Here is a 23,371-nt window from a genome sequence, read left to right as displayed (position 1 = left end):
CGCCCAGGAATGCCTGGCCACGCCCCCGTCATGCCCCGCCCAGCCCCATTGGCGCTATGCCACAGTTTGAATCCCACCACCATGGGAACCTGTTACTAAAATTTTTGGATCCCACCACTGGATCCCAAGTAAATATTCCACACAAGGAAGAAACCTCTCTCGCCTCTCATTGGAACTCACTGATCTCCCCCAAATTTGGCTCCTGAGGAAACTTTTTTGCAGGGGGGGGGGAACCTATGAGGAACAAATTGAAAATCGACAGTGGAAAGGATAAATTATCAGAGACCTCCCTCCCTCTTCAATTACGGGAACGATATGCAGCCGGATTGTACTTTTCCTGTCTCGTGTATTCTCCTATCCACTTCTTGGGCGGGTTTTCCCATCCAAGTACTAACCAGGACTGACCCTACTTAACTTCTGAGATCTGACGAGATCCGGGTAGCCAGGTTAGGTCCCCCATAAGCTCTCCAAATCTCAAATGCACCCACAGTTCAGCAAGGTTGGGGACTCCTGTGTTAGCCTATTTTTCCTATTTCCACCCAGGAATTTTTGATCAGTTGAGCTTCGAGAGTTCTGTGCTCGGAACCCAACTCCTGGGTCCAGTCTGGATCGCGGACTGTTAGAGAGAAAGCTAGAGAGATAGATAGGTCAAGACCTGTTAAACTCTTCCTTTCTACTTCTCCTCTGCTATTCCTCTGAGTAGATTGCTTCTCTCCTTCTTTCCTCCTCCTTGCTATCATGAGAGCATCTCCATTCATCCTAGTTTAGCTAGTTAATGTAGAATTATCTCTTTCTACTCTATCCTGCTTAAAATGGCATTCCTTACAATAACAGGCTCACGCTAGCTTACTAAAATACAAAGGGAGTGCAGAGCTCATATGCCGAAAGGCTGGAATATACCCCAAGTTTGTGAGCCTTTAAATCATTGTTTGGAGGGTCAACTTCATGAATCTGATCTGTGCCATAGATAAAATCATCTCACAAGTTATCACAGAAATAATACAAAATAGGATACGTTCAGATACAATTTAATATCTATTTATGTGTATAGCTTGTCTTATCCCATGGACTTAGCTAGGTCCAGGGCATAGCTTTGTTGTCTATCTTCCCTCCTAGAATGTACGAAGCTAGAGTGGAGAAGAGTGTCTTTGAGCACATGCAGAGTTCTTTACCAAGTGTGGATACTGTTGAGCATTTAACACTGGACCTGAATTGTTAAGAAATCCTCAGCGTCTTTCACATCACTGGAGGCTACTCGCAAGAAGACAGACTATGAAATACTGGAGTTTGCCCACTTCCTGACCTTCAATTTCTCTGTTAAATGCAATCGACATTTCCGTTTCACAGAGTAAATACTGATAAAATATTCTACCCAAATTTGCTTCTTTTCCTACTGATGTTTTTAAAGTAGTTGGATGTAGTCCCAGGAACGGCTGCGTGTGTTTTTGGAAGCACCTTTAGTTTGGAGGACTGGAAATGTATCTTGTAATACAAAATGACTCTTCCACGGATCGTGTAACTCAAAAATAAAATAGCGCTACGTAGAAGTAAAGGTCCCCTCCTTATGGGGCACAAGTATTTAGGCCATGACACTAAAAAATTCAACAGAGAAGTCATGTTAGGAGGGAAACTCTGCTATGTACATTTCTCTTCCCCGCAGTGGCGTAGGAGGTTAAGAGCTCGTGTATCTAATCTGGAGGAACCGGGTTTGATTCCCAGCTCTGCCGCCTGAGCTGTGGAGGCTTATCTGGGGAATTCAGATTAGCCTGTCTGGGGAATTCAGATTAGCCTGTACACTCCCACACATGCCAGCTGGGTGACCTTGGGCTAGTCACAGCTTCTCGGAGCTCTCTCAGCCCCACCTACCTCACAGGGTGTTTGTTGTGAGGGGGGAAGGGCAAGGAGATTGTAAGCCCCTTTGAGTCTCCTGCAGGAGAGAAAGGGGGGGTATAAAGGAGAGAAAGGGGGGATATAAATCCAAACTCTTCTTCTTCTTTACCATATAAGTCACATATTAAGCAACCTCTTTGTCCCATCCAGACTAAAATTCCATAGGGTCAATGAGAAGGCAATTCAGGGACTGGATTGCCAGTTGTCTATCTTGGAGCGAAACCCTCTTTTTCTCCGTTTCTTGCCCCGTTGTATACAAGATTGCGTTCGTTTCTCTGACCAAAGTATGCTTTGAATTCTGACTCCCCCTGATTTGAGGAAAGGTATTTGCAATGTTGAATGGTTGCGAGGACCACTGAGAACTGACAAGCTTCGTTTTCGTTCAGAGGTTGGCTTCTTCCTCTGGAAGACCGCTTGCTGCTTCAACCGTAGGCTGGGGGGAAAGCCCGGGACTTAGCCACTACACGTCGCAAGCAGATTTCGGTTGTTTCCGTTTTTCGGCCAGATAGAAGGCCCGGTTGGCTTCGGGGTATGTGACTTTGGAGAGAGGCAATTTGTAGATGGCATCGTTGTTGGTAGTGAGAAGCAGGAATGTGAGGGAAGTCAAACAGAAGCCCCAGGTCCCCAGCGGCAGGCCCATCTGAGAAGAGAAAGAACTGCCCTCTTAGGCAAATCTGTACCCCCCCCCCCCCCCCACCCCCCCCCCCCCCCCCCCCCCCCCCCCCCCACCCCCCCCCCCCCCCACCCCCCCCCCCCCCCACCCCCCCCCCCCCCCACCCCCCCCCCCCCCCACCCCCCCCCCCCCCCACCCCCCCCCCCCCCCACCCCCCCCCCCCCCCACCCCCCCCCCCCCCCACCCCCCCCCCCCCCCACCCCCCCCCCCCCCCACCCCCCCCCCCCCCCACCCCCCCCCCCCCCCACCCCCCCCCCCCCCCACCCCCCCCCCCCCCCACCCCCCCCCCCCCCCACCCCCCCCCCCCCCCACCCCCCCCCCCCCCCACCCCCCCCCCCCCCCACCCCCCCCCCCCCCCACCCCCCCCCCCCCCCACCCCCCCCCCCCCCCACCCCCCCCCCCCCCCACCCCCCCCCCCCCCCACCCCCCCCCCCCCCCACCCCCCCCCCCCCCCACCCCCCCCCCCCCCCACCCCCCCCCCCCCCCACCCCCCCCCCCCCCCACCCCCCCCCCCCCCCACCCCCCCCCCCCCCCACCCCCCCCCCCCCCCACCCCCCCCCCCCCCCACCCCCCCCCCCCCCCACCCCCCCCCCCCCCCACCCCCCCCCCCCCCCACCCCCCCCCCCCCCCACCCCCCCCCCCCCCCACCCCCCCCCCCCCCCACCCCCCCCCCCCCCCACCCCCCCCCCCCCCCACCCCCCCCCCCCCCCACCCCCCCCCCCCCCCACCCCCCCCCCCCCCCACCCCCCCCCCCCCCCACCCCCCCCCCCCCCCACCCCCCCCCCCCCCCACCCCCCCCCCCCCCCACCCCCCCCCCCCCCCACCCCCCCCCCCCCCCACCCCCCCCCCCCCCCACCCCCCCCCCCCCCCACCCCCCCCCCCCCCCACCCCCCCCCCCCCCCACCCCCCCCCCCCCCCACCCCCCCCCCCCCCCACCCCCCCCCCCCCCCACCCCCCCCCCCCCCCACCCCCCCCCCCCCCCACCCCCCCCCCCCCCCACCCCCCCCCCCCCCCACCCCCCCCCCCCCCCACCCCCCCCCCCCCCCACCCCCCCCCCCCCCCACCCCCCCCCCCCCCCACCCCCCCCCCCCCCCACCCCCCCCCCCCCCCACCCCCCCCCCCCCCCACCCCCCCCCCCCCCCACCCCCCCCCCCCCCCACCCCCCCCCCCCCCCACCCCCCCCCCCCCCCACCCCCCCCCCCCCCCACCCCCCCCCCCCCCCACCCCCCCCCCCCCCCACCCCCCCCCCCCCCCACCCCCCCCCCCCCCCACCCCCCCCCCCCCCCACCCCCCCCCCCCCCCACCCCCCCCCCCCCCCACCCCCCCCCCCCCCCACCCCCCCCCCCCCCCACCCCCCCCCCCCCCCACCCCCCCCCCCCCCCACCCCCCCCCCCCCCCACCCCCCCCCCCCCCCACCCCCCCCCCCCCCCACCCCCCCCCCCCCCCACCCCCCCCCCCCCCCACCCCCCCCCCCCCCCACCCCCCCCCCCCCCCACCCCCCCCCCCCCCCACCCCCCCCCCCCCCCACCCCCCCCCCCCCCCACCCCCCCCCCCCCCCACCCCCCCCCCCCCCCACCCCCCCCCCCCCCCACCCCCCCCCCCCCCCACCCCCCCCCCCCCCCACCCCCCCCCCCCCCCACCCCCCCCCCCCCCCACCCCCCCCCCCCCCCACCCCCCCCCCCCCCCACCCCCCCCCCCCCCCACCCCCCCCCCCCCCCACCCCCCCCCCCCCCCACCCCCCCCCCCCCCCACCCCCCCCCCCCCCCACCCCCCCCCCCCCCCACCCCCCCCCCCCCCCACCCCCCCCCCCCCCCACCCCCCCCCCCCCCCACCCCCCCCCCCCCCCACCCCCCCCCCCCCCCACCCCCCCCCCCCCCCACCCCCCCCCCCCCCCACCCCCCCCCCCCCCCACCCCCCCCCCCCCCCACCCCCCCCCCCCCCCACCCCCCCCCCCCCCCACCCCCCCCCCCCCCCACCCCCCCCCCCCCCCACCCCCCCCCCCCCCCACCCCCCCCCCCCCCCACCCCCCCCCCCCCCCACCCCCCCCCCCCCCCACCCCCCCCCCCCCCCACCCCCCCCCCCCCCCACCCCCCCCCCCCCCCACCCCCCCCCCCCCCCACCCCCCCCCCCCCCCACCCCCCCCCCCCCCCACCCCCCCCCCCCCCCACCCCCCCCCCCCCCCACCCCCCCCCCCCCCCACCCCCCCCCCCCCCCACCCCCCCCCCCCCCCACCCCCCCCCCCCCCCACCCCCCCCCCCCCCCACCCCCCCCCCCCCCCACCCCCCCCCCCCCCCACCCCCCCCCCCCCCCACCCCCCCCCCCCCCCACCCCCCCCCCCCCCCACCCCCCCCCCCCCCCACCCCCCCCCCCCCCCACCCCCCCCCCCCCCCACCCCCCCCCCCCCCCACCCCCCCCCCCCCCCACCCCCCCCCCCCCCCACCCCCCCCCCCCCCCACCCCCCCCCCCCCCCACCCCCCCCCCCCCCCACCCCCCCCCCCCCCCACCCCCCCCCCCCCCCACCCCCCCCCCCCCCCACCCCCCCCCCCCCCCACCCCCCCCCCCCCCCACCCCCCCCCCCCCCCACCCCCCCCCCCCCCCACCCCCCCCCCCCCCCACCCCCCCCCCCCCCCACCCCCCCCCCCCCCCACCCCCCCCCCCCCCCACCCCCCCCCCCCCCCACCCCCCCCCCCCCCCACCCCCCCCCCCCCCCACCCCCCCCCCCCCCCACCCCCCCCCCCCCCCACCCCCCCCCCCCCCCACCCCCCCCCCCCCCCACCCCCCCCCCCCCCCACCCCCCCCCCCCCCCACCCCCCCCCCCCCCCACCCCCCCCCCCCCCCACCCCCCCCCCCCCCCACCCCCCCCCCCCCCCACCCCCCCCCCCCCCCACCCCCCCCCCCCCCCACCCCCCCCCCCCCCCACCCCCCCCCCCCCCCACCCCCCCCCCCCCCCACCCCCCCCCCCCCCCACCCCCCCCCCCCCCCACCCCCCCCCCCCCCCACCCCCCCCCCCCCCCACCCCCCCCCCCCCCCACCCCCCCCCCCCCCCACCCCCCCCCCCCCCCACCCCCCCCCCCCCCCACCCCCCCCCCCCCCCACCCCCCCCCCCCCCCACCCCCCCCCCCCCCCACCCCCCCCCCCCCCCACCCCCCCCCCCCCCCACCCCCCCCCCCCCCCACCCCCCCCCCCCCCCACCCCCCCCCCCCCCCACCCCCCCCCCCCCCCACCCCCCCCCCCCCCCACCCCCCCCCCCCCCCACCCCCCCCCCCCCCCACCCCCCCCCCCCCCCACCCCCCCCCCCCCCCACCCCCCCCCCCCCCCACCCCCCCCCCCCCCCACCCCCCCCCCCCCCCACCCCCCCCCCCCCCCACCCCCCCCCCCCCCCACCCCCCCCCCCCCCCACCCCCCCCCCCCCCCACCCCCCCCCCCCCCCACCCCCCCCCCCCCCCACCCCCCCCCCCCCCCACCCCCCCCCCCCCCCACCCCCCCCCCCCCCCACCCCCCCCCCCCCCCACCCCCCCCCCCCCCCACCCCCCCCCCCCCCCACCCCCCCCCCCCCCCACCCCCCCCCCCCCCCACCCCCCCCCCCCCCCACCCCCCCCCCCCCCCACCCCCCCCCCCCCCCACCCCCCCCCCCCCCCACCCCCCCCCCCCCCCACCCCCCCCCCCCCCCACCCCCCCCCCCCCCCACCCCCCCCCCCCCCCACCCCCCCCCCCCCCCACCCCCCCCCCCCCCCACCCCCCCCCCCCCCCACCCCCCCCCCCCCCCACCCCCCCCCCCCCCCACCCCCCCCCCCCCCCACCCCCCCCCCCCCCCACCCCCCCCCCCCCCCACCCCCCCCCCCCCCCACCCCCCCCCCCCCCCACCCCCCCCCCCCCCCACCCCCCCCCCCCCCCACCCCCCCCCCCCCCCACCCCCCCCCCCCCCCACCCCCCCCCCCCCCCACCCCCCCCCCCCCCCACCCCCCCCCCCCCCCACCCCCCCCCCCCCCCACCCCCCCCCCCCCCCACCCCCCCCCCCCCCCACCCCCCCCCCCCCCCACCCCCCCCCCCCCCCACCCCCCCCCCCCCCCACCCCCCCCCCCCCCCACCCCCCCCCCCCCCCACCCCCCCCCCCCCCCACCCCCCCCCCCCCCCACCCCCCCCCCCCCCCACCCCCCCCCCCCCCCACCCCCCCCCCCCCCCACCCCCCCCCCCCCCCACCCCCCCCCCCCCCCACCCCCCCCCCCCCCCACCCCCCCCCCCCCCCACCCCCCCCCCCCCCCACCCCCCCCCCCCCCCACCCCCCCCCCCCCCCACCCCCCCCCCCCCCCACCCCCCCCCCCCCCCACCCCCCCCCCCCCCCACCCCCCCCCCCCCCCACCCCCCCCCCCCCCCACCCCCCCCCCCCCCCACCCCCCCCCCCCCCCACCCCCCCCCCCCCCCACCCCCCCCCCCCCCCACCCCCCCCCCCCCCCACCCCCCCCCCCCCCCACCCCCCCCCCCCCCCACCCCCCCCCCCCCCCACCCCCCCCCCCCCCCACCCCCCCCCCCCCCCACCCCCCCCCCCCCCCACCCCCCCCCCCCCCCACCCCCCCCCCCCCCCACCCCCCCCCCCCCCCACCCCCCCCCCCCCCCACCCCCCCCCCCCCCCACCCCCCCCCCCCCCCACCCCCCCCCCCCCCCACCCCCCCCCCCCCCCACCCCCCCCCCCCCCCACCCCCCCCCCCCCCCACCCCCCCCCCCCCCCACCCCCCCCCCCCCCCACCCCCCCCCCCCCCCACCCCCCCCCCCCCCCACCCCCCCCCCCCCCCACCCCCCCCCCCCCCCACCCCCCCCCCCCCCCACCCCCCCCCCCCCCCACCCCCCCCCCCCCCCACCCCCCCCCCCCCCCACCCCCCCCCCCCCCCACCCCCCCCCCCCCCCACCCCCCCCCCCCCCCACCCCCCCCCCCCCCCACCCCCCCCCCCCCCCACCCCCCCCCCCCCCCACCCCCCCCCCCCCCCACCCCCCCCCCCCCCCACCCCCCCCCCCCCCCACCCCCCCCCCCCCCCACCCCCCCCCCCCCCCACCCCCCCCCCCCCCCACCCCCCCCCCCCCCCACCCCCCCCCCCCCCCACCCCCCCCCCCCCCCACCCCCCCCCCCCCCCACCCCCCCCCCCCCCCACCCCCCCCCCCCCCCACCCCCCCCCCCCCCCACCCCCCCCCCCCCCCACCCCCCCCCCCCCCCACCCCCCCCCCCCCCCACCCCCCCCCCCCCCCACCCCCCCCCCCCCCCACCCCCCCCCCCCCCCACCCCCCCCCCCCCCCACCCCCCCCCCCCCCCACCCCCCCCCCCCCCCACCCCCCCCCCCCCCCACCCCCCCCCCCCCCCACCCCCCCCCCCCCCCACCCCCCCCCCCCCCCACCCCCCCCCCCCCCCACCCCCCCCCCCCCCCACCCCCCCCCCCCCCCACCCCCCCCCCCCCCCACCCCCCCCCCCCCCCACCCCCCCCCCCCCCCACCCCCCCCCCCCCCCACCCCCCCCCCCCCCCACCCCCCCCCCCCCCCACCCCCCCCCCCCCCCACCCCCCCCCCCCCCCACCCCCCCCCCCCCCCACCCCCCCCCCCCCCCACCCCCCCCCCCCCCCACCCCCCCCCCCCCCCACCCCCCCCCCCCCCCACCCCCCCCCCCCCCCACCCCCCCCCCCCCCCACCCCCCCCCCCCCCCACCCCCCCCCCCCCCCACCCCCCCCCCCCCCCACCCCCCCCCCCCCCCACCCCCCCCCCCCCCCACCCCCCCCCCCCCCCACCCCCCCCCCCCCCCACCCCCCCCCCCCCCCACCCCCCCCCCCCCCCACCCCCCCCCCCCCCCACCCCCCCCCCCCCCCACCCCCCCCCCCCCCCACCCCCCCCCCCCCCCACCCCCCCCCCCCCCCACCCCCCCCCCCCCCCACCCCCCCCCCCCCCCACCCCCCCCCCCCCCCACCCCCCCCCCCCCCCACCCCCCCCCCCCCCCACCCCCCCCCCCCCCCACCCCCCCCCCCCCCCACCCCCCCCCCCCCCCACCCCCCCCCCCCCCCACCCCCCCCCCCCCCCACCCCCCCCCCCCCCCACCCCCCCCCCCCCCCACCCCCCCCCCCCCCCACCCCCCCCCCCCCCCACCCCCCCCCCCCCCCACCCCCCCCCCCCCCCACCCCCCCCCCCCCCCACCCCCCCCCCCCCCCACCCCCCCCCCCCCCCACCCCCCCCCCCCCCCACCCCCCCCCCCCCCCACCCCCCCCCCCCCCCACCCCCCCCCCCCCCCACCCCCCCCCCCCCCCACCCCCCCCCCCCCCCACCCCCCCCCCCCCCCACCCCCCCCCCCCCCCACCCCCCCCCCCCCCCACCCCCCCCCCCCCCCACCCCCCCCCCCCCCCACCCCCCCCCCCCCCCACCCCCCCCCCCCCCCACCCCCCCCCCCCCCCACCCCCCCCCCCCCCCACCCCCCCCCCCCCCCACCCCCCCCCCCCCCCACCCCCCCCCCCCCCCACCCCCCCCCCCCCCCACCCCCCCCCCCCCCCACCCCCCCCCCCCCCCACCCCCCCCCCCCCCCACCCCCCCCCCCCCCCACCCCCCCCCCCCCCCACCCCCCCCCCCCCCCACCCCCCCCCCCCCCCACCCCCCCCCCCCCCCACCCCCCCCCCCCCCCACCCCCCCCCCCCCCCACCCCCCCCCCCCCCCACCCCCCCCCCCCCCCACCCCCCCCCCCCCCCACCCCCCCCCCCCCCCACCCCCCCCCCCCCCCACCCCCCCCCCCCCCCACCCCCCCCCCCCCCCACCCCCCCCCCCCCCCACCCCCCCCCCCCCCCACCCCCCCCCCCCCCCACCCCCCCCCCCCCCCACCCCCCCCCCCCCCCACCCCCCCCCCCCCCCACCCCCCCCCCCCCCCACCCCCCCCCCCCCCCACCCCCCCCCCCCCCCACCCCCCCCCCCCCCCACCCCCCCCCCCCCCCACCCCCCCCCCCCCCCACCCCCCCCCCCCCCCACCCCCCCCCCCCCCCACCCCCCCCCCCCCCCACCCCCCCCCCCCCCCACCCCCCCCCCCCCCCACCCCCCCCCCCCCCCACCCCCCCCCCCCCCCACCCCCCCCCCCCCCCACCCCCCCCCCCCCCCACCCCCCCCCCCCCCCACCCCCCCCCCCCCCCACCCCCCCCCCCCCCCACCCCCCCCCCCCCCCACCCCCCCCCCCCCCCACCCCCCCCCCCCCCCACCCCCCCCCCCCCCCACCCCCCCCCCCCCCCACCCCCCCCCCCCCCCACCCCCCCCCCCCCCCACCCCCCCCCCCCCCCACCCCCCCCCCCCCCCACCCCCCCCCCCCCCCACCCCCCCCCCCCCCCACCCCCCCCCCCCCCCACCCCCCCCCCCCCCCACCCCCCCCCCCCCCCACCCCCCCCCCCCCCCACCCCCCCCCCCCCCCACCCCCCCCCCCCCCCACCCCCCCCCCCCCCCACCCCCCCCCCCCCCCACCCCCCCCCCCCCCCACCCCCCCCCCCCCCCACCCCCCCCCCCCCCCACCCCCCCCCCCCCCCACCCCCCCCCCCCCCCACCCCCCCCCCCCCCCACCCCCCCCCCCCCCCACCCCCCCCCCCCCCCACCCCCCCCCCCCCCCACCCCCCCCCCCCCCCACCCCCCCCCCCCCCCACCCCCCCCCCCCCCCACCCCCCCCCCCCCCCACCCCCCCCCCCCCCCACCCCCCCCCCCCCCCACCCCCCCCCCCCCCCACCCCCCCCCCCCCCCACCCCCCCCCCCCCCCACCCCCCCCCCCCCCCACCCCCCCCCCCCCCCACCCCCCCCCCCCCCCACCCCCCCCCCCCCCCACCCCCCCCCCCCCCCACCCCCCCCCCCCCCCACCCCCCCCCCCCCCCACCCCCCCCCCCCCCCACCCCCCCCCCCCCCCACCCCCCCCCCCCCCCACCCCCCCCCCCCCCCACCCCCCCCCCCCCCCACCCCCCCCCCCCCCCACCCCCCCCCCCCCCCACCCCCCCCCCCCCCCACCCCCCCCCCCCCCCACCCCCCCCCCCCCCCACCCCCCCCCCCCCCCACCCCCCCCCCCCCCCACCCCCCCCCCCCCCCACCCCCCCCCCCCCCCACCCCCCCCCCCCCCCACCCCCCCCCCCCCCCACCCCCCCCCCCCCCCACCCCCCCCCCCCCCCACCCCCCCCCCCCCCCACCCCCCCCCCCCCCCACCCCCCCCCCCCCCCACCCCCCCCCCCCCCCACCCCCCCCCCCCCCCACCCCCCCCCCCCCCCACCCCCCCCCCCCCCCACCCCCCCCCCCCCCCACCCCCCCCCCCCCCCACCCCCCCCCCCCCCCACCCCCCCCCCCCCCCACCCCCCCCCCCCCCCACCCCCCCCCCCCCCCACCCCCCCCCCCCCCCACCCCCCCCCCCCCCCACCCCCCCCCCCCCCCACCCCCCCCCCCCCCCACCCCCCCCCCCCCCCACCCCCCCCCCCCCCCACCCCCCCCCCCCCCCACCCCCCCCCCCCCCCACCCCCCCCCCCCCCCACCCCCCCCCCCCCCCACCCCCCCCCCCCCCCACCCCCCCCCCCCCCCACCCCCCCCCCCCCCCACCCCCCCCCCCCCCCACCCCCCCCCCCCCCCACCCCCCCCCCCCCCCACCCCCCCCCCCCCCCACCCCCCCCCCCCCCCACCCCCCCCCCCCCCCACCCCCCCCCCCCCCCACCCCCCCCCCCCCCCACCCCCCCCCCCCCCCACCCCCCCCCCCCCCCACCCCCCCCCCCCCCCACCCCCCCCCCCCCCCACCCCCCCCCCCCCCCACCCCCCCCCCCCCCCACCCCCCCCCCCCCCCACCCCCCCCCCCCCCCACCCCCCCCCCCCCCCACCCCCCCCCCCCCCCACCCCCCCCCCCCCCCACCCCCCCCCCCCCCCACCCCCCCCCCCCCCCACCCCCCCCCCCCCCCACCCCCCCCCCCCCCCACCCCCCCCCCCCCCCACCCCCCCCCCCCCCCACCCCCCCCCCCCCCCACCCCCCCCCCCCCCCACCCCCCCCCCCCCCCACCCCCCCCCCCCCCCACCCCCCCCCCCCCCCACCCCCCCCCCCCCCCACCCCCCCCCCCCCCCACCCCCCCCCCCCCCCACCCCCCCCCCCCCCCACCCCCCCCCCCCCCCACCCCCCCCCCCCCCCACCCCCCCCCCCCCCCACCCCCCCCCCCCCCCACCCCCCCCCCCCCCCACCCCCCCCCCCCCCCACCCCCCCCCCCCCCCACCCCCCCCCCCCCCCACCCCCCCCCCCCCCCACCCCCCCCCCCCCCCACCCCCCCCCCCCCCCACCCCCCCCCCCCCCCACCCCCCCCCCCCCCCACCCCCCCCCCCCCCCACCCCCCCCCCCCCCCACCCCCCCCCCCCCCCACCCCCCCCCCCCCCCACCCCCCCCCCCCCCCACCCCCCCCCCCCCCCACCCCCCCCCCCCCCCACCCCCCCCCCCCCCCACCCCCCCCCCCCCCCACCCCCCCCCCCCCCCACCCCCCCCCCCCCCCACCCCCCCCCCCCCCCACCCCCCCCCCCCCCCACCCCCCCCCCCCCCCACCCCCCCCCCCCCCCACCCCCCCCCCCCCCCACCCCCCCCCCCCCCCACCCCCCCCCCCCCCCACCCCCCCCCCCCCCCACCCCCCCCCCCCCCCACCCCCCCCCCCCCCCACCCCCCCCCCCCCCCACCCCCCCCCCCCCCCACCCCCCCCCCCCCCCACCCCCCCCCCCCCCCACCCCCCCCCCCCCCCACCCCCCCCCCCCCCCACCCCCCCCCCCCCCCACCCCCCCCCCCCCCCACCCCCCCCCCCCCCCACCCCCCCCCCCCCCCACCCCCCCCCCCCCCCACCCCCCCCCCCCCCCACCCCCCCCCCCCCCCACCCCCCCCCCCCCCCACCCCCCCCCCCCCCCACCCCCCCCCCCCCCCACCCCCCCCCCCCCCCACCCCCCCCCCCCCCCACCCCCCCCCCCCCCCACCCCCCCCCCCCCCCACCCCCCCCCCCCCCCACCCCCCCCCCCCCCCACCCCCCCCCCCCCCCACCCCCCCCCCCCCCCACCCCCCCCCCCCCCCACCCCCCCCCCCCCCCACCCCCCCCCCCCCCCACCCCCCCCCCCCCCCACCCCCCCCCCCCCCCACCCCCCCCCCCCCCCACCCCCCCCCCCCCCCACCCCCCCCCCCCCCCACCCCCCCCCCCCCCCACCCCCCCCCCCCCCCACCCCCCCCCCCCCCCACCCCCCCCCCCCCCCACCCCCCCCCCCCCCCACCCCCCCCCCCCCCCACCCCCCCCCCCCCCCACCCCCCCCCCCCCCCACCCCCCCCCCCCCCCACCCCCCCCCCCCCCCACCCCCCCCCCCCCCCACCCCCCCCCCCCCCCACCCCCCCCCCCCCCCACCCCCCCCCCCCCCCACCCCCCCCCCCCCCCACCCCCCCCCCCCCCCACCCCCCCCCCCCCCCACCCCCCCCCCCCCCCACCCCCCCCCCCCCCCACCCCCCCCCCCCCCCACCCCCCCCCCCCCCCACCCCCCCCCCCCCCCACCCCCCCCCCCCCCCACCCCCCCCCCCCCCCACCCCCCCCCCCCCCCACCCCCCCCCCCCCCCACCCCCCCCCCCCCCCACCCCCCCCCCCCCCCACCCCCCCCCCCCCCCACCCCCCCCCCCCCCCACCCCCCCCCCCCCCCACCCCCCCCCCCCCCCACCCCCCCCCCCCCCCACCCCCCCCCCCCCCCACCCCCCCCCCCCCCCACCCCCCCCCCCCCCCACCCCCCCCCCCCCCCACCCCCCCCCCCCCCCACCCCCCCCCCCCCCCACCCCCCCCCCCCCCCACCCCCCCCCCCCCCCACCCCCCCCCCCCCCCACCCCCCCCCCCCCCCACCCCCCCCCCCCCCCACCCCCCCCCCCCCCCACCCCCCCCCCCCCCCACCCCCCCCCCCCCCCACCCCCCCCCCCCCCCACCCCCCCCCCCCCCCACCCCCCCCCCCCCCCACCCCCCCCCCCCCCCACCCCCCCCCCCCCCCACCCCCCCCCCCCCCCACCCCCCCCCCCCCCCACCCCCCCCCCCCCCCACCCCCCCCCCCCCCCACCCCCCCCCCCCCCCACCCCCCCCCCCCCCCACCCCCCCCCCCCCCCACCCCCCCCCCCCCCCACCCCCCCCCCCCCCCACCCCCCCCCCCCCCCACCCCCCCCCCCCCCCACCCCCCCCCCCCCCCACCCCCCCCCCCCCCCACCCCCCCCCCCCCCCACCCCCCCCCCCCCCCACCCCCCCCCCCCCCCACCCCCCCCCCCCCCCACCCCCCCCCCCCCCCACCCCCCCCCCCCCCCACCCCCCCCCCCCCCCACCCCCCCCCCCCCCCACCCCCCCCCCCCCCCACCCCCCCCCCCCCCCACCCCCCCCCCCCCCCACCCCCCCCCCCCCCCACCCCCCCCCCCCCCCACCCCCCCCCCCCCCCACCCCCCCCCCCCCCCACCCCCCCCCCCCCCCACCCCCCCCCCCCCCCACCCCCCCCCCCCCCCACCCCCCCCCCCCCCCACCCCCCCCCCCCCCCACCCCCCCCCCCCCCCACCCCCCCCCCCCCCCACCCCCCCCCCCCCCCACCCCCCCCCCCCCCCACCCCCCCCCCCCCCCACCCCCCCCCCCCCCCACCCCCCCCCCCCCCCACCCCCCCCCCCCCCCACCCCCCCCCCCCCCCACCCCCCCCCCCCCCCACCCCCCCCCCCCCCCACCCCCCCCCCCCCCCACCCCCCCCCCCCCCCACCCCCCCCCCCCCCCACCCCCCCCCCCCCCCACCCCCCCCCCCCCCCACCCCCCCCCCCCCCCACCCCCCCCCCCCCCCACCCCCCCCCCCCCCCACCCCCCCCCCCCCCCACCCCCCCCCCCCCCCACCCCCCCCCCCCCCCACCCCCCCCCCCCCCCACCCCCCCCCCCCCCCACCCCCCCCCCCCCCCACCCCCCCCCCCCCCCACCCCCCCCCCCCCCCACCCCCCCCCCCCCCCACCCCCCCCCCCCCCCACCCCCCCCCCCCCCCACCCCCCCCCCCCCCCACCCCCCCCCCCCCCCACCCCCCCCCCCCCCCACCCCCCCCCCCCCCCACCCCCCCCCCCCCCCACCCCCCCCCCCCCCCACCCCCCCCCCCCCCCACCCCCCCCCCCCCCCACCCCCCCCCCCCCCCACCCCCCCCCCCCCCCACCCCCCCCCCCCCCCACCCCCCCCCCCCCCCACCCCCCCCCCCCCCCACCCCCCCCCCCCCCCACCCCCCCCCCCCCCCACCCCCCCCCCCCCCCACCCCCCCCCCCCCCCACCCCCCCCCCCCCCCACCCCCCCCCCCCCCCACCCCCCCCCCCCCCCACCCCCCCCCCCCCCCACCCCCCCCCCCCCCCACCCCCCCCCCCCCCCACCCCCCCCCCCCCCCACCCCCCCCCCCCCCCACCCCCCCCCCCCCCCACCCCCCCCCCCCCCCACCCCCCCCCCCCCCCACCCCCCCCCCCCCCCACCCCCCCCCCCCCCCACCCCCCCCCCCCCCCACCCCCCCCCCCCCCCACCCCCCCCCCCCCCCACCCCCCCCCCCCCCCACCCCCCCCCCCCCCCACCCCCCCCCCCCCCCACCCCCCCCCCCCCCCACCCCCCCCCCCCCCCACCCCCCCCCCCCCCCACCCCCCCCCCCCCCCACCCCCCCCCCCCCCCACCCCCCCCCCCCCCCACCCCCCCCCCCCCCCACCCCCCCCCCCCCCCACCCCCCCCCCCCCCCACCCCCCCCCCCCCCCACCCCCCCCCCCCCCCACCCCCCCCCCCCCCCACCCCCCCCCCCCCCCACCCCCCCCCCCCCCCACCCCCCCCCCCCCCCACCCCCCCCCCCCCCCACCCCCCCCCCCCCCCACCCCCCCCCCCCCCCACCCCCCCCCCCCCCCACCCCCCCCCCCCCCCACCCCCCCCCCCCCCCACCCCCCCCCCCCCCCACCCCCCCCCCCCCCCACCCCCCCCCCCCCCCACCCCCCCCCCCCCCCACCCCCCCCCCCCCCCACCCCCCCCCCCCCCCACCCCCCCCCCCCCCCACCCCCCCCCCCCCCCACCCCCCCCCCCCCCCACCCCCCCCCCCCCCCACCCCCCCCCCCCCCCACCCCCCCCCCCCCCCACCCCCCCCCCCCCCCACCCCCCCCCCCCCCCACCCCCCCCCCCCCCCACCCCCCCCCCCCCCCACCCCCCCCCCCCCCCACCCCCCCCCCCCCCCACCCCCCCCCCCCCCCACCCCCCCCCCCCCCCACCCCCCCCCCCCCCCACCCCCCCCCCCCCCCACCCCCCCCCCCCCCCACCCCCCCCCCCCCCCACCCCCCCCCCCCCCCACCCCCCCCCCCCCCCACCCCCCCCCCCCCCCACCCCCCCCCCCCCCCACCCCCCCCCCCCCCCACCCCCCCCCCCCCCCACCCCCCCCCCCCCCCACCCCCCCCCCCCCCCACCCCCCCCCCCCCCCACCCCCCCCCCCCCCCACCCCCCCCCCCCCCCACCCCCCCCCCCCCCCACCCCCCCCCCCCCCCACCCCCCCCCCCCCCCACCCCCCCCCCCCCCCACCCCCCCCCCCCCCCACCCCCCCCCCCCCCCACCCCCCCCCCCCCCCACCCCCCCCCCCCCCCACCCCCCCCCCCCCCCACCCCCCCCCCCCCCCACCCCCCCCCCCCCCCACCCCCCCCCCCCCCCACCCCCCCCCCCCCCCACCCCCCCCCCCCCCCACCCCCCCCCCCCCCCACCCCCCCCCCCCCCCACCCCCCCCCCCCCCCACCCCCCCCCCCCCCCACCCCCCCCCCCCCCCACCCCCCCCCCCCCCCACCCCCCCCCCCCCCCACCCCCCCCCCCCCCCACCCCCCCCCCCCCCCACCCCCCCCCCCCCCCACCCCCCCCCCCCCCCACCCCCCCCCCCCCCCACCCCCCCCCCCCCCCACCCCCCCCCCCCCCCACCCCCCCCCCCCCCCACCCCCCCCCCCCCCCACCCCCCCCCCCCCCCACCCCCCCCCCCCCCCACCCCCCCCCCCCCCCACCCCCCCCCCCCCCCACCCCCCCCCCCCCCCACCCCCCCCCCCCCCCACCCCCCCCCCCCCCCACCCCCCCCCCCCCCCACCCCCCCCCCCCCCCACCCCCCCCCCCCCCCACCCCCCCCCCCCCCCACCCCCCCCCCCCCCCACCCCCCCCCCCCCCCACCCCCCCCCCCCCCCACCCCCCCCCCCCCCCACCCCCCCCCCCCCCCACCCCCCCCCCCCCCCACCCCCCCCCCCCCCCACCCCCCCCCCCCCCCACCCCCCCCCCCCCCCACCCCCCCCCCCCCCCACCCCCCCCCCCCCCCACCCCCCCCCCCCCCCACCCCCCCCCCCCCCCACCCCCCCCCCCCCCCACCCCCCCCCCCCCCCACCCCCCCCCCCCCCCACCCCCCCCCCCCCCCACCCCCCCCCCCCCCCACCCCCCCCCCCCCCCACCCCCCCCCCCCCCCACCCCCCCCCCCCCCCACCCCCCCCCCCCCCCACCCCCCCCCCCCCCCACCCCCCCCCCCCCCCACCCCCCCCCCCCCCCACCCCCCCCCCCCCCCACCCCCCCCCCCCCCCACCCCCCCCCCCCCCCACCCCCCCCCCCCCCCACCCCCCCCCCCCCCCACCCCCCCCCCCCCCCACCCCCCCCCCCCCCCACCCCCCCCCCCCCCCACCCCCCCCCCCCCCCACCCCCCCCCCCCCCCACCCCCCCCCCCCCCCACCCCCCCCCCCCCCCACCCCCCCCCCCCCCCACCCCCCCCCCCCCCCCCCCCCCCCCCCCCCCACCCCCCCCCCCCCCCATCCCCCCCCCCCCCCACCCCTCCACCCCCTGGCCCCCCCCCCCCCCCCCCCCCCCCCCCCCTCCCCCCCCCCCCCCCCCCCCCCCCCCCCCCCCCCCCCCACCCCACCCCCCACCCCCCCCCCACCCCCCCCCCCCCCCCCCCCCCCCACCCCCCCCCCCCCCCACCCCCCCCCCCCCCCACCCCCCCGTCCCCCCGCACCCCGCCCCCCCCCCACCCCCCCACCTGTTGTTTCCTATGTGGCTGGTTAGTGAAGGTAGAAAACGGGATAATTCTCCCTGTTGGGCTGTTTTAAAGACATGTTTTAGAAATGTGGTAAAGTTCCTTGTTTAAGGAAAGTATCCTTCTTTTGATTTCTAGAAACAAAATTAAGTATTTGAAAGTATTAAGTGTTTGACAGGCAGTCAATTAGAGGAGAAGTAGTTGTTTCTGTTGTCAGTAGACGATAGGACTTGCTAGAATGAGTTTAAATTATGGATAGAAAGATACCAGCTGGAAATTAGGAACTTTTTTTTACAGTAAGAGTTTTTTACAGTAACAGAGAAATTATTAATGTCCCGCCCCGGAATGCCCCGCCCCACCCCCATCATGCCCCGCCCAGCCCCATTTGCGCTACGCCACTGTTTGAATCCCACCACCATGGGAACCTGTTACTAAAAATTTTGGATCCCACCACTGGGTGCGTGGCAACCTCAGCTAGGAAGGATTTGCAAGCCGGTTGAGGCAACCCCCAAGTGAGCCTGTCAGGCGGGCAAGTCAGCTGAGGCAACCTGCTGCATGTTTGACACCTGTGCCCTAGAGAAAATGGCTGCTTAGAAAAGTGCATTGTACCCCACCGAGGTCTCTCCCCTTCCCCAAATTTGCCCCCTTACAGGCTTATCCCCTCCCCAAATCTCCAAGAATTGGCTAACCAGAGCCGGGAACCCTATGACCGAATGTTGAGAGGGCTTGGATGGTTAGTGCCACGACCCACAGTTGAGAGACGTGGGGGTTATTTGTTGTCTTACCAAAGACACCTGGATCTCCGACCAGTTGAGGCTGGGCACCGACGCTATGGGTTGGAGGAGTTTCGCTGGGAAGAAGAGGTTGTAGTGGCCTGTAGCTGCTACAAAGGCAGTCAGGGCCATGTTGAAGGGAAGCGTGAAAACGGGCAAGTCCCACTTGCTGAAGACGGAGGCCAATGCACTTGTGAAAAGAGGGCTGGAAAATGAAAACAGATGATGTCAAAAGAAACGAAGCAACGTGTCATTGGGTTATCGCCCTGGAAACATTGGACAAATCTGTAAAACAGTCTAAAATTGTCAAAGGCTTTCACGGCTGGAATCACTAGGGTGTTGTGGGTTTTCTGGGTTGTACAGCTGTGTTCCAGTAGCATTTTCTCCTAATGTTTCGTCCGCATCTGTGGCTGGCATCTTCAGAGAATCCTCTGAAGATGCCAGCCCTAGATGCAGGCTAAACATCAGGAGAAAATACTACTGGAACATGGCCATACAACCCAGAAAACCCTCAATACCCTAGTCAAAGATTGATTTGATTTCCTTCCCTCTTCGTATAAAACCCCGATAACTTTCCTTGAGGACGTCAAAAGTCTGTAGCTGGGTTTTATTCCCTGATCAAATTCCCCACTCCTGTACATGAGTGGCGGAGTTTTATCTGGTGAACTGGGTTTTGTTTCCCTGCTCCTACACCTTAAGCCCGCTGGGTAACCTTGGTGTAGTTCCAGTTCTCTCAGAACTCTCTCAGCCCCGCCAGACTCACAAGGTGTCTGTTGTGGGGAGAGGAAGGGAAAAGGAGTTTGTGAGCTGCTTTGAGACTCCTTACAGGAGAGAAAGGTGGGATATAAATCCAAACTCTTCTTCTTCTCCTCTTAGCTTCTAGGATCTGATGAGTTTGGGCTATCCTGGGCCATCCGAGTCAAGACAAATGAGTTCAACAAAAGTTCCACTTACACGGATTAAGAATTTTAGCTGTATAGCCCAATTGTGTTTACTCAAAAGGAAGTACCGCTGTGTGCTTAAGACTTTCACTCTGCTATTTGCACTGGTAAAGTACCTGGTATAAAACCACCATCTGCATTATACCATAAACAGAAAAACCCTCAGGAAGCCCAACCTGATACCTCCTAGGACAGTGATGGCGAACCTTTTTGAGACCGAGTGCCTAAATTGCAACCCAAACCCCGCTTATTTATCGCAAAGTGCCAACCCGGCAATTTAACCTGGATGCTGAGGTTTTAGTTCAGAAAAAACCAGTTGGCTCCCTCTTCCTCCGCCCCACCCGCTCGAGCGGGGGCCAACCTGCTGTAACCTCCAGCATGTCCCGTGCGCACCGCTCTGTGCCTCTCTAGCATCTCTGCCGCCTCTGTGCCCCTCCCCCTCAGGCAGCAGCCACCCAGAGCACAGACACCAGGCCCACCAGCCGAGTACTCCCTGCTCACCACAGTGCGCGCTCGTCGTGCTCAGTGGCCCAGGCCAGCCTAGATGTGTGTGTGTGTGTGTGTGGGGGGGTGATTTTCCGCCCGCCCACATGATGAACTCTGTGTGCGCGTGCCCACAGAGAGGGCTCCGAGTGCCACCTCTGGCACCCGTGCCATAGGTTCGCCATCACTGTCCTAGGAAATCACCAGGAAAGTGACCCTCGCATTTAAGCAAAAGGGGGAGCAGATGTATTGCTCTGCTTAGGGTACATTTAGTTGTGGATGGCGGAGGGCGGAAAGGTTCTTCACACCTCCCAATTGTCAAAGAGAACCACATCGTACATTTATTTCAGTTAAACGTGAACTTTTACACATCTATAATCAGGTGGTGGGAGAAGGGGGAGAAAATTTGCTTTAAAATCTACAGGTCAGGAAGCCTGTAGCCGTTTCCAGAACCAGGTCAATGAAAATCCTCAATTTAAAAGAAAACTAAAAGGATGCTTTAGAGCAGGGGTAGGGAACCTTTAACACTCAAAGAGCCATTTGGACCCGGTTTCCACGGGAAAAGAAAACACTTGGAGCCGCAAATAATTTTTGACATTTAAAATAAAGGTAACACTGTATATATTGGGGTTTTTTAACCTTTTACTCCGCTCATTCTGAGAAGCGCATGGATGCGCCCGCCCTGCTGCCTGCAGGGCAGGCAAGGATGGGGCCAGCAGCTTGGCCTCGCCGGCCGCCAGGAAAGCGCCCGCCCCGCTCAAACAGGACGGGCGAGAGGGGAAGTCCGCGGTGCGGCCCAGCCAGCCGCGGGCAATTGGTGCGCTTGCCCTGCTGCCTGCAGGGCAGGCAAGGATGAAGCCGGCAGCTCAGCTCGTGGACCCACCGTGCAAGGGCAGAAGAGCCACATGCGGCTCTCGAACCGCAGGATCCCTACCCCTGCTTTAGAGGTTTCCAAGGCAAGAGATGAACAGAGGTTGTTGGCCAGTGCCTGTCTGTGTGTCGCTACCCTGGACTTCTCCAAGTACTAACCAAGGCTGATGTTGCTTAACTTCGGAGATTTGATGGGATCTGGCTAGCCCAGGCCATAAGAAAGTGCATCTGCCCATATATTCCAACTTGGGCTCTGAGATCGAAGGGGAAGGCCCACCCAGTTGTCCCGCTCCCATCAGAAGTAGTGGCCTGCATGGCCTTCTCCGCAGTGGCCCCTACACTGTGGAATTCCCTTCCTCCAGAGGGCGTCTACTGTCTTGGAGTTTCAGCACCTGGTGAAGACCGTCCTCTTCACCTGGCCATTTGGCTAAGTCCCCACACTGGGCCCCCTTCCCCTTCTCCCTTCCTCCTCCTCATCCAAGGGTGGGCAGGCCACAACCAGATGATGGGCCCCCTTCTGCTCTATTCCCCCTTCTTTCCCAGGGTGGGTGGGCCACACACCCCACTGTGTCAAGTTCAGTCCACAGTCTTCCAGAGCTCCCTGAGGAAGACTACTAAATATTCCGCCAGTTTAAGACCCAAGTAAGAACATAAGAACATAAGAGCTAGCCTGCTGGATCAGACCAGAGTCCATCTAGTCCAGCACTCTGCTACTCGCAGTGGCCCACCAGGTGCCTTTGGGAGCTCACCTGCAGGAGGTGAAAGCAATGGCCTGCTGCTGCTGCTGCTGCTCCTGAGCACCTGGTCTGCTAAGGCATCTGCAATCTGAGATCAAGGAGGATCAAGATTGGTAGCATTAGATCGACTTCTCCTCCATAAATCTGTCCAAATCCTTTTTAAAGCTATCCAGGTGAGTGGCCATCACCACCTCCTGTGGCAGCATATTCCAAACACCAATCACACGTTGTGTGAAGAAGTGTCTCCTTTTATTAGTCCTGATTCTTCCCCCCAGCATTTTCAATGAATGCCCCCTGGTTCTAGTATTGTGAGAAAGAGAGAAATTTCTCTCTGTCAACATTTTCTACCCCATGCATAATTTTATAGACTTCAATCATATCCCCCCTCAGCCGTCTCTTCTCCAAACTGAAGAGTCCCAAACGCTGCAGCCTCTCCTCATAAGGAAGGTGCTCCAGTCCCTCAATCATCCTTGTTGCTCTTCTCTGCACTTCTTCTATCTCTTCGATATCCTTTTTGAGATGCGGCGACCAGTATGAGAAGAGAATAAAGGGGCGGAGGGCCAGAGGGGAGCGACTTAAGATGTGGCCCCCCTCAGGAACTTACCATGCCATGGACATGACAACCACAGGGAGCAGAAGCCACCAAAAGTAGTCACCACTGTTTGAGAAGATGGCCATGAGCATTCCTACCAGGACGCCGTTGTAGCTGTGGAGGCCTGCCGCGATGGCAGATCTGTGTGAGAAGGCAAGCAGAGTAAAGATTCTTGCTATAACATTTCTGCAGCAAGCAATCAGAGGCAAGCCGGTGTAGCGGTCGGAGTGTCTGACTAGGAACTGAGAGCGGCTCTGCCACTTAAACCTGCTGGGCCACGCCTTCTCGGCCTGGCCTACCTCCCAGTGTTGTTGTGCAGATAAAATGGAAGAGAGGATGGAGTTTGGATTTTTATCCCCCCTTTCTCTCCTGCAGGAGACTCAAAGGGGCTTACCCTTGCCCTTCCCCCCTCACAACAAACACCCTGTGAGGTAGGTGGGGCTGAGAGAGCTCAGAAGAACTGTGACTAGCCCAAGGTCACCCAGCTGGCGTGTGTGGGAGTGTACAGGCTAATCTGAATTCCCCAGATAAGCCTCCACAGCTCAGGCGGCAGAGCTGGGAATCAAACCCGGTTCCTCCAGATTAGATACACGAGATCTTAACCTCCTACGCCACTGCTGCTCCTGTCAAAGTGATGTCAGTCACTTTGGATTCCCATTGCCGAGAAAGGCGGGGCATAAGTGAAGCAAATCAATAAATAAATTGTGGGTCTGCAGAATATTATTGGCAAGGAGAGTTTGCCCCGTGTTATGACAGAAAAGGACGTTCTGCAGTGACCTTCCTGGGTTGACTGTGCTTTCGGCTTGCAAATTATCTTACTCTTGAGGTGACCGGCGATTTAGTACACGACCCCTCAGTTTCCTACATGCAGAAGATTGAGCAATACAAAATTTGAATCGACTGTGTACTGTGTGGTCCCTGATTGGCTGGAATAGCCCATGTGAGTAATCCGGGAAGGAGAAGAAACACACACAAAAATGGTCACCAAACAAGCAACCGCCACAAGATACAGATAGGACGAAAAGTGAATATTCTCATAAAAGCTCCCGGGAACTCCTTGGAAGAACTCTATAATTCCCAGGCCTTTCAAAAGCCTAAAATATTCGAGAGTACCTGCCTCATCCAGTTAACACTCTCTTTTTTTTGAACTGTTACCATCTGAAGCATGACGCATGTATTACAGGTCTATCAAAATTAGGACAAAGAGGCTTAGAGACAGCTTCTACTCTAGAGCTGTGGCGATGCTGAACTCCGGGGCTTCGTGTTGATGTGTTTGGGGCTGTGTAGGGATGGGTGGAGGAAGGGGAAAGTGAGGATGGGGTATGAGTCTGAAATTGTGTGCATCGAGGAATGCTGCTGTAAATTTTCATTGTGCGTGCACAATGACAATAAAATGCTTA

The 23,371-nt window shown here is 77.6% G+C and overlaps 1 protein-coding gene across 1 annotated transcript in view; it reads right to left on the bottom strand.

The window, feature by feature from the left end:
- Positions 1-1,924: 1,924 nt before the first annotated feature.
- The window catches only part of SLC14A1 (solute carrier family 14 member 1 (Kidd blood group)), a 40,515-nt gene continuing 19,068 nt past the window's right edge, over positions 1,925-23,371 (bottom strand). The window contains exons 6-8 of the mRNA XM_048504314.1: positions 21,984-22,112; positions 18,361-18,553; positions 1,925-2,530 (exon numbers count right to left, since the gene is read on the bottom strand). Of these exons, the coding sequence (XP_048360271.1) occupies positions 2,351-2,530; positions 18,361-18,553; positions 21,984-22,112 (502 nt within the window). The 3' untranslated portion in view covers positions 1,925-2,350. The remainder of the gene's footprint in view (positions 2,531-18,360; positions 18,554-21,983; positions 22,113-23,371) is intronic.

Source organism: Sphaerodactylus townsendi, linkage group LG07, assembly GCF_021028975.2.
Source record: "Sphaerodactylus townsendi isolate TG3544 linkage group LG07, MPM_Stown_v2.3, whole genome shotgun sequence".
Lineage (NCBI taxonomy): Eukaryota > Metazoa > Chordata > Lepidosauria > Squamata > Sphaerodactylidae > Sphaerodactylus > Sphaerodactylus townsendi.
Note: the sequence above shows the minus strand (reverse complement) of the source record. Positions and strands in the feature narration are given on the sequence as shown.